Source organism: Harpia harpyja, chromosome 10 (assembly GCF_026419915.1).
Source record: "Harpia harpyja isolate bHarHar1 chromosome 10, bHarHar1 primary haplotype, whole genome shotgun sequence".
Classification (NCBI taxonomy): domain Eukaryota; kingdom Metazoa; phylum Chordata; class Aves; order Accipitriformes; family Accipitridae; genus Harpia; species Harpia harpyja.
Window position 1 is genome coordinate 15627014 of NC_068949.1, and position 17015 is coordinate 15644028.

The following is a 17015-nucleotide window of genomic DNA, read 5'->3' on the forward strand; positions in this document are numbered from 1 at the left end:
TTGTCCGCTATGCCTGCCTGCCCAAGAGAGGCTGCTCTCTTTACCTGGGACAGTCCTGCTGGGTAACTGGATAGGGGGACACAACAGATAGATGAGCGCTGCTGGTTTTCAAGGTCAGACAGGGTTGGTCCTACTTTTTTTTCTTAAATCCAAATACACCGAGAAGGATTATATAACACATTCTGCATCTCCTACGTGTTTAGACGAGGAAGCCAAATACCTGAAATGCAGGTTCGAGGGTAACAGCACAGCTGGGATTAGGTGACTGACTGCTACTTAAGATCTCTTAAGTCAGCGTGGAACTATTTGTACTCTGGCGGCAGCCATGAGCCCTAACCACAAGTATGATCCTATTCAAAAGAACAGCTCCTTGGTCTGTGCCTAGAGGAGCTCCTGTGCATAGGAAATGGTGACTCAGCTACCACATGTATGCAGAGCTGTACAGCTACTTAGGTTTCCATTTGAAGCCCCTTTTCTCTGTTAATGTGTGTTTTAAGTACTGTGCAAACACCTATAAAAGGCAGCCCTCCACAAGCATGCATTCTCAGAGGTGGTGGCTGGGTAGTCCCAGAAAGGCTGAGATCTCCTTGCCTTGAATAGGTAAAAGCGTGGGCAGCAGCAGCGCAGCCTGCTCTTGCTACCCTCCAGAATAGTAACTGGATCCTTTTCCCAGCTGAAAACCGTGACAGCAGACATTAGGAAGTGTTCTGCTGTGCTTCACGCTTGGGGAAACACAAAACCAAAGCAAAGCACTATGTAAAGCCAAACCAAGCGATGCACACTGGGAATTTTCCAGTGGGCACGGAAAGAGACCGAAACTGGTGGCTTGCCACATCTGCTGACACGTTCCGTACTTCATCCTTCTCCTCTGCTTTGCTTTGTTGCAGGCGGGGAGGGTGGCCCGGTGCTGTCGGAGGTGTTGGAGCCAGCCGGGCTGTCGGTGGTGGACTCAACACGTGCCGCCCGGAGACCTTCTGTGGTGGCGCAGTTCGGCAGCCCGTGATCTGTGCGGGGCCGAGGGAGCCGGGCAGCCCTCCTGCCGAGCAGCTCTCCCACCGCGACAGAGAAAACGGGAGAGGGGAGGGGGTGCCAGAGATCACGAGCTGCAAGGCCTCGTCCCGGGGGGGAGGCTCTGGTGGGGCTGGCTTCGTGTGGGGCACCGGGATGGAGGCCTCGACAGCGGCTGCCGGCGGGGATTCGCTGCGCTGGTTTTGTTGTGATTCACGGTTTTTTGGTCGGTTTGTGGAACAGCGTCCCCCCCCCCCCGCCCCGTCCCGTCCCTCCTGTCGTGCTGCCGGGTTTCACCGCCCTCCGAGCCCGCGGGGGCCCCCCCCGCAGCGCGCCCCGCTCCGGCGCTCGGCTCCTTCACCGCCGCACGCTCCGCCGAGCCGCCAGGGGGCGGGCGGGGCGGCGCGGCGCGGCGCGGGGCGGGGCGGCGCTGCGCTCTCGCGAGAGCGGCCGTGGGTCGCCGGGCAGCTGCGGCGGTGCTGGGCTGAGGGGAGCCGAGGCTGAGTAAGCGCGACCTCACCGGCGACCGGCGGCCGCTGCGGCCGGGGCCGGGGCCGGGGCCGGGGCCGGGGCCGGGGCCGGGGCCGGGGCCGGGGCCGGGGTCCGCCGTCCGCCGCGGGCCGGGCTGGCGGCGGTTGCGCGCAGTGGGGACGGACATGCGTTACCTTGCGGTGTGCGAGAGGGGGAGGAGGTGGTGTCGTTACTTCGTGTGAGGGTTTTCTCTCAGCAGTCCCGGCGTCGCCGCCTGCTCGAGGCCGATCTGTGAGAAACGCGCGCCCGCGATACCGAGGAGGGGGTAGCTGCACCCCCGCGCGTGGTGGCGCGGCGAGGCCGCGTTTCCGCGCGGGGAGCGCGGGCGGGCGCGCAAAGCCGGCGGAGCGCTGCTGGGCCCGGCCCGCGCGGGCTGCAGCCGCCGCTGCCCGCTGGGAGGTGAGGTGTCCTGCGGTCCGGTCTTTGCATGCGACCCAGCAGGAATCAGCTGGAGGTCGCTCAGGCGGGCCCGGGCTTAGGTCGGTCGTGACCGGGCAGGTCAGTCAGGGAATTAGTTAAACTTGTGTGGTGGAGGGCTAACGTTCATCGAATACAAAGACGCGGGGTTTTTTTACTGATCTCGCTTTCTTTTTATGCCCGTGAGAAGTTAAGCTGCTAGCACGCCTAAAGTCACCTCCCTCCTTAACTGAAAAGTCAAAATCTTTTGTTAACAGCCGCGCTTTTCAAAGGTTGCAAAAGCAATAACAGTCTGGCTTAAAAACGATCAGGAGCTGTCGTGCACCGTGTTTACTGAAAGTTTGGAAAATGTATGTTGTTAGGTAATTGGTAAGTGGTTCGAGCCAGAGCTTTCAGGGACTCTGTTAGGCATTCTTTCAGTTTTAAACTCGGTATTTGTGGCTGGGATTAATGGGAAAAGCTGACAGAGGAACAAGGTCGTCCTCCGCTGGGGTTTTAGGTAAGGAATGCAGTCACGGGACGGGAAAAAACCAACAGTCATGTAAAAAATACCATTCGTAACGCTGCGAGTGCATAAGGTTGTATCGATGGATATACAGAGAGTATGGCAATGCTATCTTTGGGGCCATACACTTCAAGCAGAGCAAGGGGTTTGTCAGTTGTTTTCCAAAGGGTTTTAAATGCAAAAGTCTGAAAGATAGTTGTGTTGTAGTGTAAAATCTGTGTTAAGATAACAGTGTGTCTTTTCCACTCTGGGATATCTGCTTTGGCATTGCATGTAATTATGACATAGTGATTTCAGGCCTTCAGATATTTTTTGATTTTAGTTTTGGGCCTGCTGTGCTGTACTTAAATATATTCACGATTGGTGGAATAAAATGATGATTAGACTTCTTGTCTCAGCTGTACTGGTGACTTGTGACTCTTCAGAACCCAGCTCTTGTGAAAATGTCTCAGTACACGTGCTTTGTGCACTGACCAGCCTCTTCCAGGGCTAAAATAGGCTGAAAAGGCAGTTGTGTGTGTTCAGGTCTGTGGCACAGATCCAATACGGTGCAGGCAGATAAAAACTACCTGAATTTTAGAAAATGTATTACCTGAACTTTTTTTATTATCAATCCTTAAGGGGTTAATTTCATTGTCTCTCTTACTCAGAACTGTTAGAGGTCGTTTTTTCTGGATTTGGTTTGTGACTTACAAAATACAGTGGTACATACTTGTTTTGGAGTAAAATAATCCCCCCAGCAGAAGCTCCACATAGATGCTGGCTCGTGATTTTGATGCTGTACTGTATAAAATGCTTGTGATGTTTGGATGATAAATGGAAATTTCTGAGATTCGGCTCGCATACTTACAGTATTTCGCTCCCTGACCACAACTCCCACAAACCTAATTTGGGACAGTTACTTAAGAGGAACTACTGTTTTTTGGTGTGGCAAAATGGAAGTGAAGAGGGATTTCAGTTCAAACAAGCCAGCTGGTTTAAAACCACATGAAGTCAGGTCGGAGAGACCTTTGGAACAGCCTGCCTCGTCCTGCCAACTGAAAGAAATCATTCCACATTTATGAACAGAGTCTTTTTGACATGATTTTTTGTTCCCTTCAGAAGCTTTTCCCCAGCTAAGGCTCGGCACGGCCATCGTTTTGAGGTTATTCAACACCCGTTCGAAATGTAAAACAATGATCTTCCCAAGTGGCAGCGGGGATGGTTGTGCTGAAAGTGAAAAGCTGGTAAAACCAGTTTTCTGCTGGCCTGTTAGCAAACTGCGTAGCAAGGAAGGGCTGTTCCCTCCTCCTCTGCTCCCCAGCCACGTGATATTTAATTAAAATCTAAAAAAATGATTTTTGTCCAGCAGTTTCTGATCTACAAATCAAAGCGAAAGAAGACAAATACGGGGAGTAACATCTCAGGGGTGGAGGGCAGGCAGCCTGTCTGAAGACTGGAGATGGTTCAGGTCACCAGGAGAAGCAATACCGTGACCAGGAGTTTGGGCTGCTGGGTCTTTGCAGTGACAACTCTCCAGTGTGGCTTTTGGGTGTTAATAGAAATGGCGATTAGGAACAATAATATTATCTTCCTGCCTCATTTGGGCAGTTCTTTTGGTTTCACAGCTATAACATTGTTACTGATTGCACGCAGACAGGTACACGTGCTTTCCTCATCTGCCCCCGAGATGGTGGAAGCAAGAGTAGGCGTGATAAAAATTACGCGTGCAGGTGTCATTTCGGCCCCTCCAGGAGTTAAGTGCGTCTGAGCGGTTTGTTACCAGAAGGATTTCTGGAACTTCAGGGGTGCAGCGCTGGCCTGGGGAGCCTCTCGGTGCTGGGGTTTGCGTGCGGCCAGGGCCGGAGGGTTCCACGTGGCTGCTGTGTAGGGCTCGCGGCCCTTTTGGCCCTTGTCGCTGCAGAAGGCGGCCGTGCTGAATGCCTTGGCGCTCGGGCGTGCTGTCTTGCGTTTGTTCTCTGAAAAGGGCGGACTGCCACGCTTCTGAAGTTGCGAGCAATAGCGGTTTTGTTGCAAAGCGTTCTGGTTTTGCGGTTTAAACTGCCGGAGGGATGCTCGGAGGCACTTGGTGTTTTCGATGAGAGGGCGGGGGAGGGGAGGGGAGCGGAGCACGGCTGGGGCCCCGCCGCCGCCTCCTCGCCGGGCACGGGCAAAATGGCTGTGCCTTGGCCCGGTCCCCGCCCTGCAGAAAGGCTGGCGGCCCCGGCCAGCGCGGGGCCCCGGCCCGGCCCGGCCCGGCCCGGCCCTCCCGCGCCCCTGCGGCGGTTGCGGGGGCGCGCGGGCTGGCCGCCCCGATAAGGCGCGGGGGGCGGGGCGGCGGGCGCGCGCCCTCCCCCTCCCGCCGCCGGCCGCGCTGCAGGGAGCCGGGCGGCCGCCCGCTGCGCTCCCCGCCCCGCCGGCTTCCCCCCCCCCCCCCCCCCCCCCCGCCGGCTTTTTCCCCCCGCCTTCATCTGGGTCGGGTCGCGTCCGCGCCAGCCAGCGAGCCGGCGTTTGGAGCGGGATTTGCGGCGGGACCGAGAACAGTTGCGCGTGGCTGTTTAAAAGCGTTTTGGAGCCCGTGCTTACTCTGCAGAATAGGAGGTTGAAAATGGAAACGGCTTTATAAGCAGGACGCTGCTGAGCTGCTTCCTTCGCTCGGAAAGTAAGTGCAAGTTCAGCTGATGGCGCGGGGGGGGGGGGGTGGTGCGTGCGTGCATCCCGTGACGCAGTGTAGCCACGGTGGGATACCTCCGTGTGGTTGGAAACAGTTCGATGACATGGAAATTGCCAAAAATGGTGACTCTGTACTGCAACCATGTATCCTGTTGCAGAAGTAATTGTATTTTCCCACTGTTGAGCCGAAGTGTATCATCTCGGGTATTTCAGAGCACCGGACCTCAAAAGGTCTTAACCTCCTAGTGCTGTTTGGTGGTAATTGGGAAGCAAGGAAATAGGTAGTTAACCCCACTTGTTTTTGTTAGAGGCTTGCAGAAATTGAAAAGAAGGATGGATGGACTCTCATCCTCAACAGTAATGGTAGTTTTATTGATCAATTTTTAACAAAGCATAAGAACAGCCATTTTACAAGACCTGGCTGGCTGGAGGAAAGCAGCATTCATTATCTCTGTATACATTTTGGAGAGGGACTCTTGCAACCAAATGAAAAACCAGAAAAGCAACAAATGGAAGTATTTTCAGAGATCGTTAGAGGAGCATGTGGACGTTTCTCCAATTTGACTGTGCCAGTATGAAGTTGCTAATGCAAAATGTGAAAAAGTAGCATTTCTTCAGGCATTAAGCCCAATTCCCTAGTGGCATAAACTCAGAAAACACATAAATGGTAATGCAGCATACTTTGGACTTGGCGTTTGTAGATACACAGCTTAACATAATTTTCACAAAACTCTTAAGTACATTAGCTACTGTGCGAGCAAACATCGCAGTTACATTTAGCCTTTCAGACTTCGACTTGGTTATGTAAGAGTTTGATGAATGAAATAATAAAGAACAATACGATTTTTTTGTTTACTTTTGAGTATACGATAGCTTTTAATATACCTATTACATCCTTGTGTTCTTGTCTGGGTGTATCTCCATCTGCCTTTGCTTTAACAGTTTTAGATTACGTCTGAGAGCTAGGGCTCCCACTTACGTTTTCCTGTAGGTTGTATGTGAGAGAGTTGACAAGCAAGGTAAAATCTAAGGGGTGTTGTGAAGAGAAAGCTTACCTTTTATTGAACATCACTAGCACGGTAAAGATCATGAAACCTTACAGAACTGAACCTGTGGATGAATTAGAGTATGCAAATACAAGGACAAAACTGGCATTAATAGCACAGAATGGAGAATGACGTACGTTGGACTTTTGCACCCTGTCTAATTTGGTGTAAAATTAACATAGGCTTAAAAAATAAATTCAAGTTCACTTCTCTTGTAGTTGTGCTCTGCGATTCCTAGAAGATGAGATGTTATGGCGAGAATGGGATTCAGTTGCATGCAGGGACTTGGGGTGGCTTCTGTGCCTGCTCTGTGGCTGGGGGCACCCAGGGGACGGGAGGCCCGTGGTGTGGAGGGGACCAAGGGAGATGCAATCCCTGCCACGGCCTCACAGCGAACCTTGCTTTTTCTGTCAGCTTCCACTTGTGAACCACTCCTAGCCCTCTGCTCTCTGAAATACACAACTTAGATGTATCTGGTGCGTCTCGGCTGTAGAAGGAATTTTGGATTGCAGTTTATATGGTCCTGGGCCTTGGAAATTGCAGACTAAATAGTTGCTCAGTAACAGAAGCTCCATGGTTGTCCTGTCATATTCAAAATACTCTTTTCAGTTTCCCTCTATGAAATATTTAGATTGGCACATTTGTATGCTTTAATTAATTCTGCTGGGAACTTCCATAGTTGTCATTGCTGAAGACTTGTTTTAAATGTCTACTATGAATCTTTAGTTAGTGCTTCAGGAACCCCATGAAACTAACAGGAGAACTGAAACTCTTCAGTAACAAAATACCCACTGTTTAGAAAAAATGCTTATATTGATGCTTCTCATTTTTACTAAAAATACATATTTAGTTTTTTTCCCATACTTGCAGAATCCATACCACTGTAACTTCTGTAGAAATTTTGTATCTGAGCCCCTTTTACTTGAGGATATGCTGAAGCTGAGTAAGTTACCATGGCTGTGACCATGACAAAAATAATGGGCAGCTGCTATAAGTTTCAGCTTTTGCAGCTTAGTAAAGAGTGATCTGCGTATCAACACTTGGTTTTTCAGTTGATCAAACTGTATTAGAATTTTCTCATTCATGGGAGCCAGTTCATTTGCCTGCAGCTGAAAAAAGGGTGACTGAAACATTTCCTGCCCCTCGCCAGGCCATTCTCCCCCAGCTCCGGCAGAGCTGCTGAACTTTGCCTGAATCACCCCTCAGCTGCTGGAGTTTGCTGGCTATAGACATAAGTGCCAGAGGAAGGGGAATGGCAGGGGAGGATTTCCTAAGCTCCTGCGGTTGAAGCTGTTGTCAAATACCTGTTGGTTTTCCTGTGATTGTGCAAATCCCGTGGGCTGAGGTGTTGGAGAGACCATTGTCGCTCCTGCAGAAAGCTTTGTCTATGTTTAGAAAACTTGCATCGGTGTAGGGTCTTAGGGTTTTTTTTTTGTTCACCTTTATAGTGAAGTAGAACAGATGGTTCTTCATGTGATGCCCTTCCTCTTCTGTTGAAGAGGAATAGAAACTATTAAGGTTTTTTTTCATTGTGTTTTAGGAACACTTCAAGAATGAGTCTACCACAAGACAGGAGTAGAAATTCCTGCAACAGTGAGCCTCTGGCAAAGTGCCTTCAAGCAAAGAAGGACTTGGAAACAGCTATATCTGGAATTGTCAAAGCTGAACAACAGATTAAAGAGAACTGGCGGGAGGTAATTTTAACCCCTTTTTAGAAAATGTTTTAATAAGTAACGTGACTTTAATGACAGTTTTTATTATTCCAGAGTACTTTCTATTATGATGATGGTCTGAAGTTTTCCTAGAGACTTGCAAGCATCTTGCTGTGTAATTTGGTCGTGCTCTTGATAAAGGTATTCCTGTATTACTAGTTTAGGCATGCAGAATTTCCTAAAGCTGTTGGTTGAAACATCAGAATAGAGAGATACTGCAAATAACATTGTTCTTAGATATTTCTTTAAAGGTAGCCTTGGAACTTTTACCAACTTGAGTCATGTGGTGCTATGGGTGATTGTGGTTAGTTTTTGAGAAATAACTTGCTCCAAAAATACCACTTATCTGTGATAAATATTATTCTGTAATCAGCGCAGCATATGTTTGTTCATACTGTTTGACAGATGTTCTAGAAATGGTACATGTTACCTTACAGGTAAAAGCGAAGATTCACAGCCACATAAGCCGCCACCTGGAATGCCTGCGCAGTCGTGAAGTTTGGCTGTTTGAGCAGGTAGATCTCATTCAGCAGCTGAAAGAGGAGGCGTTGCAGCAGCAGGCGCAGCAGCTCTACTGGGTAAGATTTGGTTGTAAATTGTTGCACTGGCATTTTTAAGTAAACTTTGTCCTTGCAAGTATTTTCTCAATTTTAATCTTAGAAGCCAAAACAATAACATGTGTTTTGTCTTCCGTGCAGTATTTGGGACAATTCAATTGCCTTATTCATCAGCTGGAACGCTCCTATAGTAACGAACTAGCAAACCAGATTTCAGTTTGCCTGGAGAGGTAAATATATTTTATGATGCAAGCTAACACAATTGGTATTTATTTTGACTTATGAATTTAATCTGATTTTTGTGAAGCCTTTTGGAAGCCTTTTTGTGAAATAATGGACTGATGCCCAAAACATGACAGATGAAGATGATGGTCACGGTTTTTTTTTGTTTTGTGTTGTTTTTTCTTTCTGTAACTATCGTCTTGCTCTTTCAGACTGGAAAGTCTTACTCTTAAACCAGAGGAGTCTTCCATCCTGAATTTTGAGGCTGACACATCTTACCTTCGCCAGGCTATTACCTCCTTTGGTTCAATTAAAACGATGGTAAGCACCAAGACTTTCCTGGGTTGGAATACTTGAAAAAAAAAAGATTTTTTTTGAGGCAGTAGTGCGATATATAGCTTGAATGGATCTTGTGTACGAGTCATGTAGTTTTAGCTGTATAATATATACACAGTGGTTTATTAACTATTGCATGTAGTTCTGATTTTGACTGAGCTTAGATCTAGTTCTGTATGTGTTATTTTAATATATTTTGGCAGAGACTGAGGGAGTGATGATTGTACTCTCACTCTATTCCAGCAACTGAAAAATTAACGTCACAGTTTTCTATAGATATTAATAGTTATACATCATAGGTGGCTTTCTGCGATATAAATATTTTGGGATTCTTACGTAAGCAGCAGATCTCCTGTATTATTGGAGATAATTCTCTTAAAGGAAGTGGACTGAAGGTAGTATTTTTATAGTAAATATTTCTCCATTCAGTTTTTAAATGTTGAGAAAATCGTTAGCCACAAAGAACTGACCAGTTGTAACTGTGCTTTACTTCTGCTTTATTGTGGAATTCATCCTAGGAACTGGACAAAACTGAGATTTAAATTAACCTTTACTTTTCTTTCCTTACAGCAGACCTCAGAGAGAGAGAATACTTCTCCCTGGTTCCCAGGGCAGAATTGTGCCCTGATGAACTGTGAGCAGGTAAGATTAAGACTTGTATCTGTGAATGTTTAATTGTATTAAAGGGAAAAGGAGAACTCAAGCACAGTATGTTACACAAGCTTGAGTAATGACTTCTGTTTGTTTGTTAAGGTGTTTGAGTAGCCAGTAACAGTCGCTGTGGTGAGCATTAGTGATCTGATGTTCTAGCTGCTCCAGGAACAGGTGTGCAAGAACATAGTATGAAAGTGCATTTGTAGTGTGACTGTCAGTCAGAATTTTTTAATTGAATGTTCCTTGGTGTTGTCAAGCCAGGACTTGGAACTATCAGATGCCTTTTAATGCAGAAATTCATGGGAAATCTCATGTTGGGCTCTGCACAGAAACAGCGCCAGTGAAGCAGGGTAGCAAATTAGGAACGGGAATTGTGGTCAGAAGGAGGGTTATGGCTGGGTTACACATCCCAGAACTGTGTGTTGTAGAAGTTGTTGCTTCCCTTTCTTGTCATTTTCTCTCTTAAGAACCTGGGATCACAAAACAATCTATCAGTGCAGTGGCTTAAAGTCATAGAGATGAATGAAGATTTACCTTTTCTTAATTAGAAGGGACTGGTTTTTCTTTTGGTTCAGAAATTCTGATGCATGTTGAATGCCTGTTTTGATGTTCACCATAGATTGCCTCAGCAATTGGACTTTCTCATAACCAAGAACACTCTTTCTCAGCAGAAAACATTGTGTGGGACAGTGAGTGCCTCACTTGCTGACTGGTTACTTGGAAGCAGACCTGTGGGTGTTTGCCAGGCTCCGTATGTTCCCAGCACCAATCTTGAAGAATGGGTTACGCAAAAATGTGTGTCAGAGCCCAGCCAGGTAAGCCTTTCATGTGCTAACCTAGTTTTTAATAAAGGGGAAAACACAGTGTCCGATTGCAGGTGGAATATGGTGGGAATTAAACCTTCTGTAATTCTGTTCACTCTGCCTCGTGTTCAACTAATACTTTTGCACTTACTATCAGAATGCTCCAAGCTGTAACTGTGCCGTTACTGAACATTGTCTTTTAATGTTAATAGATGCATTTCAATGTGTCTTTACTAGGATTTAAATTCTTCCAAAGTCTGTTATTTTGAGCAAGCCTGGGGAAATCTGAAAGATTTGGAAAACTGGCTCCTGCAGAATCAACAGCGTGATGTTGCTGGGAAGACAGACTCCCCTGGCTGCAAGGATTCCACCTCTACTTTCAACTCGTCCTTTTCCACTGTTGAAAAGGTGGAGGAATTGGAATCCCTTGGACAAGAAGAGATAGACCTTTCTGACTGGCTGCTTACTCCCAACACAGAAAATGGAAGTACTGCTTCAGATGAGAAATGGAAGTATGAATTTAAACCTTTTAGGGAAGAATTTAATTTGAATGATTGGCTCCTCAAAGCTGAAACATGTACCAGTTGTTGTGGCAGCCAGATCAAAAGTGTGGAAATTGAGAACCTGGGAAATCTGAAGTGCCTGAATGAGCATCTTGATGGAAAGAAATCACCCACTACATCTCCTGTAAATGCTTGGCTTCTTCAGCATCCCCAGGCCCCATTTAAAGTGGAAGATGTGTGCAAAGCTAATGAGCTGTGCGCCAGCTTTTCAGAATGCGTGTGTGACGAAAACTGTGGAAAAGAGGCTCTGTGTAAATGGCTTCTGAAGAAAGAAGGGAAGGATAAAAATGGAGTTCCAGTCAGCCAGAAAGATGTACTGAACCCTGAGCACGAGAAGACCAAGTCTGCTGCCAGTTCTTGGCTTAACCCCACACAGCAGCTCACGGGGCAACTGGCTAGTGCAGAGAAAGCAGATTATTCAGCAGAGATCGCAGAACCCTTGAAAGTATTGCTCGAAAGGCCTCTGACAAGCTGGCTGGCCAAGTCTGAGCACAAAGCAGAAAGTGCAGAAGAAAAAGCAAGTAGGGAAAAAGCAGATAATAGCTTCAAGACTCCTTTCCTAGACCTCTTGGCTCCATTCCACCTCCCCTTGAATGTAAACAGTTGGGTGTTGACTTCAAACAACTTAGAAAATGCTAGCCCACCTCCAGCAGAAGATAAATGGCTTCTACGCAAGAAAGCACAAGTGAGCATAAGTTTTTGTTACTGCTGTGTCTCAAGCCAATGTGTCAGGTTTATCGTTTTACTGAATTTAATGCCTGCCTTCTCTTCCAAATTCATAGCTCTTCTGGATAATACTGACTGACAATTTTTTAGGTTTCTTAGCTCTTTTAATGTTTTTAGTGATTATTACTTAGTTACTTGAGTAGATGAGGCCAGCATTTAACACAAAACAAGTTAATATGTTTTACTAAATGAAGAAAGTATTAATCTCAAAGACTCAGAAGTCAGTGTTAATTTTGAACACTTGACAGAATTTGAAGATGCATCAGAATGTATTTATGTTTGGAGATCAGTAATTAAGGTGACTTCTCTTTCAGGACTTTGGCCTTCCTGCAGTTTGTGACCTTTTTGCCTGTATGAAACTCAATGGAGATAAAGAAAAATGGCTGTATCGGACTCCTTTGCAGGTAGGATGCACAGAATGTATCAGAACAGCTGAGCCTAAACAGGACTCGGGGGTACAGCATACAGATGCTGGCAGCTAACTGTTGTCTTCGGAGTTCTCTAAATGTAATGTTTAACAGCATTGTGACTTCCTCCCCATATACCTTTTTAACAGCTTGGACCGTTCTACTTTTTCATTATTCCTCTTTTGATCACAAGCCAGGGAGGGAATTACTTATGTTCTAGAGTAAATCACTCTTCAACTGATTGACACTTGGTAAAATCTTGGTAACTTCTATTGTAACTAGAACATGCAATTAACATCTAAATTTCCAGGTAGCTTCTTTTTTAGCTCGGTAATGTATTTACAGCTGACGTGATGTTTTTCCTTTCTGCCGAGATAACTCTTTATCATTGTTTTTGAAATTCATGAAAAAAGTCCTTCTTAGCAGGCATACCTTCAAACCCTAAAAGGCAAGATACTCAGTTTTAGGAAGTATTTCAGTATGATTTTTTTTTTCCCCCAGGATGTCTTATACATGTTTTTTTCAAAGTGTTGCTTTCTGTTTATCCAAGAGAATAACCCCATTTTAAATTTGTTTAGATGTGAAGAACTGGAAGCATCAGAATCATCCCCTTCCTGCTGATCAATCGCACATCATGCTGAGTGACTGCAGCCAGCTGAATTCTTGTGTTTTGTGTTTAGCCGTCTGCTTTTTCTTCTAAAATTGTAACAAAAAGAAAGATTACTCATATAACAGAGTTACGGTGCAGAAGATGCCTTTTCATTAGGATTAATTCTGAAATGTAAACCCACTGAGCATAAGCAATCCGATACTATAGAGGTGTTAGTAAATTTGTATCTTGTTATGGGACTACGTGAATCTTCTTTAATGGGTTGTCACTTGAAGTATGTTGAAGCCAGTGCAAGTATAAAGCAAAATCTCTCTGGTGCTGTGAAAGATCCACCTTTGGCAGTGACTTCAGAAGTGTTGCCATTCCTTTTAGCTGCTACAACTTTGCCATGAGTTAGGTTCCCGCTTACTGGGATTGCAAGATAACTTAGGCTGTATTTGGAAGCAATTTCTTTTATTGAGCAGTTGCTAACTTGTATTGGTGTGTCTCCTAGCTGAGTATGTGTAGGCCAGATTTTGAAAAAGACATGAATTTATGGGACCTGACATGTGACAGGAGAATTGGTAACTTGGTTTTGAATGAAAACTTTGCTTCCAAATTTTGAAGCCATTCAGAGAACAGGGTGGGGTGTTAATTTTCATGCATCAGTAGATCAGATCATACTGCATTTAACTATTTGAATTTCACTGAAAAAGCTGTAAGATGAAATTCGTACATTTCTGCTAGTTTTAGATAATTCATAATGAACTTTTATTGACTAAACCACTGGAAAGCAAGCATCTTAGCCACATAATATTTGAAGGTAATATTTGGGGAATTTGATGCCTTCTCATCAGGTTGATGTCATGCTCCTTGATTGGGAAACACTAACTTGGCAATCTGCCTGGCTCCCACTGATCCATTTTAAAGATATTTAATCTGTGGGTTTCCATGTTGTTATGCATATGGAAGTGGGGTTGAGTAACTCTGATCCCTGTAGCTGTGGACATAATATGAGCAATGCCTCTTCAGGTATTCAGCATTTTGAGCCCATGGGACAGAGTGTGGAGATGTTAGATGGAAATGTGGATCACGCCCGTCAGCTTGCATGAAAAACTGTGAAGTTACATAGTTTCTGGTGCAGCTTCTACTCACTTAAAAAATTGCTCTTAATGACTATAACAATAGCCTCCCCTTCTCCCCATCCCTGCAGCCTGCCTGGGAATAAAAGTGATTGCAGTTCTTCACAACCCTGTAGAAAAGAAATTACTAGCAAGATTCAATCTTGGTATCACTTTTCAGTGTGAACACATTCCCGTCTGGTACAACCTGTGCATTTGGATAAAACTAAGTTTTTAGTCTAAGAGGGGGACACTGCACGTCTGAAACCAGACCCCAAAAGGGCTTAACATCAGTGGACCACTCAAGTGGTTCGTACTTTCATAGCCAGGGCTTTCTGCTGGAAGCAGAAAGATGTTTTTGAAGTTCACTTTCCCCTTTGAACGTGTCCTTGTTGTGGCATGGGAAGACTGCACTGTGACCAACTCCAATAATAGCCTAATTTGATTAGCAGTTGAACTTAATGAAGGTGATTGACGTGCAGCCCACCTCTTATAATTCCTTGTAGTTGTCATTGTGTGCTACTTTGTCAGTTCATTATGAGCCTCTAAAACTTGGGGGTATATATTCCTTTACTTACTCAACTGACTTGTTCTCACTAATTGATATTTATGTAAAACATTGATTCGTCTTTTCCATTAAAAAATAATTGCAACCAAAGGGTGTGGTACATCTCCTTTGCAAGATGGTTAACAGAAAATGCTGTGGCACGTTGCCTAGTTAACTTACATTTGGATGTGGCTGCAGCTGTGCTCCATCCCTGTACTGGATTCACATGTCTGGGTTCTTTATTCCACTGCTGCTGGCAGTTGCGCGGAGCCCCGCTCTCAAAGCCGGGAAGCCCTGGCACCAGGTACACACCTAATGGGTAACTCCTGCCAACTACTGCACTGCAATGTAAGCCCCTGGACACGCGGCTGGTATGTCTAAATCACCCAGCCTTCACTCGGGTGCAGTAAGAAACACAGGTTTAGACAAAATGATGTGTTTGTTTCTTACCACTCTTGAATACTTAAGGAGGATTTATGGATTTTAGCAGCCTTCAGTCCTCTTCTACCATGGCTGTAGAACATCTCTGGTATGGCTGCGCAATTGGAATTTGGTTCCTCTGGCTCTTCTGCTCTCCTGGTTTTTGAACATCAGGCTCCCTGCATGTTTTGTTCCTCCTTTGAGGATTTTCCATTCTTCTCAACTCCAGGCTGCATTGTACCGTAACGAACGTTCTCATGAGAGAGCATGCAGCTGGGCCTGGCAGCCTTTCAACCACAGTACCTTGAATATGCTGTGTGGGTGTGCGCACACACAGAGTTTTTCCAAATGGACTAGAGGTTCTTTGTTAGAAGCAGCCACATGCAGAACTGAACATGTATCCCGAGTATAGCTTTCAAAGACAGGGAAAAAAATACCGCAGGTCTTCCAAAGACAAGGAAGATAGAGTAGCCGGAGCAGAGAATGCTTTTCTTGGCTTCTCTGGGTAACAGTTGAAGACCTTGTTTTGAGCAATCTGGGATTATTGGGTTGTACTGAGGAACAGGGTCCTCTCTGAAATGCTTAATTTGATTTCTCTTCCCTCCTGGTGGAGCTGGAGCAATTACCTCCCACTTCTCCCTCAGCTGAGTTTCTGTAACAAAGGAATCCTCCTAACTTGCTTCTGTGCAAAATAACCAAAATGCTTTCTGGTCACGTACACATTGGTGAAAGTCTTTAGCTTTATGGCCAATTGCAGGTGGGAGACTCTTTACAAGCCGAGAGCCTGCCTGGCGAACGCTGGCCTGTTACATCCCTGCCCGAGAGCTGCTGCGGGCAGCAAGGGAAGGTGGGCCAGACTTTGGCCGGCCGAGGAGAGGGGGCAAGGCAGCGCCTGACAGGCAGTGACTTACAGCAGCAGCACAGGCTGTGGTACAGGCTAGGTGAGCCAAGAAAGCAAACCGCCATCTCCTCTGTTTGTTAGACACCCATGGAGCCTGGGGAAGTCCTTTACAAAGGCGGGAGTCAGCCCTATGCAGAGCCTTGTAACAAAGGCATGGGAGGGTGTGATGGCAGCAGAGGTGTCCTTCCCTCGCAGGCAGCTACCTGGAGCAGGGCTGCGCGCAGGGTTCCTGGGGCACCAGCCCGCTCGACTCCTCGGACTCGAAGTGGCTGTGGTGCAAGTCTGGCAGCGGCACTCGTGGATGGGGAAGAGACACCCGAGGGGAACACAAGACTGGTATTAATGATGCTGTGAAAGTACCAAAAAAGGCTGTAGTACCCTTTGGTGTCCCTGCAGTGCCTGGCATTCAACAGCACAGGTCAATACTCGTAGAGTACACAAAGCTCCACTTAAAACATACCAATGTCCTATCTAGAATTTATTAAGCACAGGGGTAACCCCCTGTTAAATCATAAAAGAGGCTTTTCCCCCTCCTTTCTCAGTCCCAGATTAGGTCAGAAGAAACACAGGCTATGAACACTGCATCATTTTTCTGCCCTAGCATATGTTTCCCTCCTGTTTTCAGCAGTAGCTTCTCCTTCATGGAGGAAGCTGGAAATTTCCTACCACATGACTAGTGATTGTTCAACAAACTCCCCCAACTGTAAGAGAAGTCACCTGCTGACAGGGAATGGTGAAAGGGGTTTGCCTTTCTCTGTTCCAAAGACTATACAAAAGCAGCTTTACACGATTCAAAAAGCCTTCTTTCATTATACCTGTTGTCTCAGACTCCCTCACTTGCTGCCACACCACAGAAAGCTGTCTCAGATCTATCAGCAAAACTAGATGCCATGACTGGCACAGCAAGAGGATAAAACACAGCTCTTCCAGATGGCCAAGATCTCCCATGCTCACATTCACATAATACTGCATGGGAGGATTATAACTTGCTTCCCAGATACTGTTTCCAACTTGATTTTACTTTCTTTTATTCCTACTGAACCCGGATATACTTCTGGTCACAGCTTTAAGTGGCAACTTTATACTGGTTGTTCACCATTAAATTGTGAACATGGGAAGTCTTGACATGGAACATCATAAAGATGTTCTCTGTGTTCCATACTTACAATTCACCTCCCTCACTGCCGCCTCTGTGCTGGTTGTATTTCATAGCGCAAGCTATGGATCACTCCACATACAACTAGGATATGAACGAAAGCTTTTAATAGCCTTGGAAACACAGCTATTTCAGAAAAATG

The 17015-nt window shown here is 46.0% G+C and overlaps 1 protein-coding gene across 5 annotated transcripts; it reads left to right on the forward strand.

The window, feature by feature from the left end:
• Positions 1–1425: 1425 nt before the first annotated feature.
• On the forward strand, positions 1426–14507 carry NCOA4 (nuclear receptor coactivator 4). Of its 5 annotated transcripts, none has more exons than XM_052799172.1 (10): positions 1426–1512; positions 7700–7853; positions 8309–8449; positions 8570–8658; positions 8863–8971; positions 9557–9628; positions 10309–10455; positions 10681–11691; positions 12047–12136; positions 12718–14507. In XM_052799172.1, the coding sequence occupies exons 2-10, from the start codon at positions 7713–7715 to the stop codon at positions 12721–12723; spliced, it is 1806 nt and encodes a 601-aa protein (XP_052655132.1). In that variant the 5' UTR covers positions 1426–1512; positions 7700–7712; the 3' UTR covers positions 12724–14507. The 5 variants fall into 5 exon arrangements, with proteins under 5 accessions (XP_052655132.1, XP_052655134.1, XP_052655133.1 ...); XM_052799174.1 differs by lacking the exon at positions 1426–1512 and adding an exon at positions 1661–1679; XM_052799173.1 differs by lacking the exon at positions 1426–1512 and adding an exon at positions 1937–2037.
• Positions 14508–17015: the final 2508 nt, after the last annotated feature.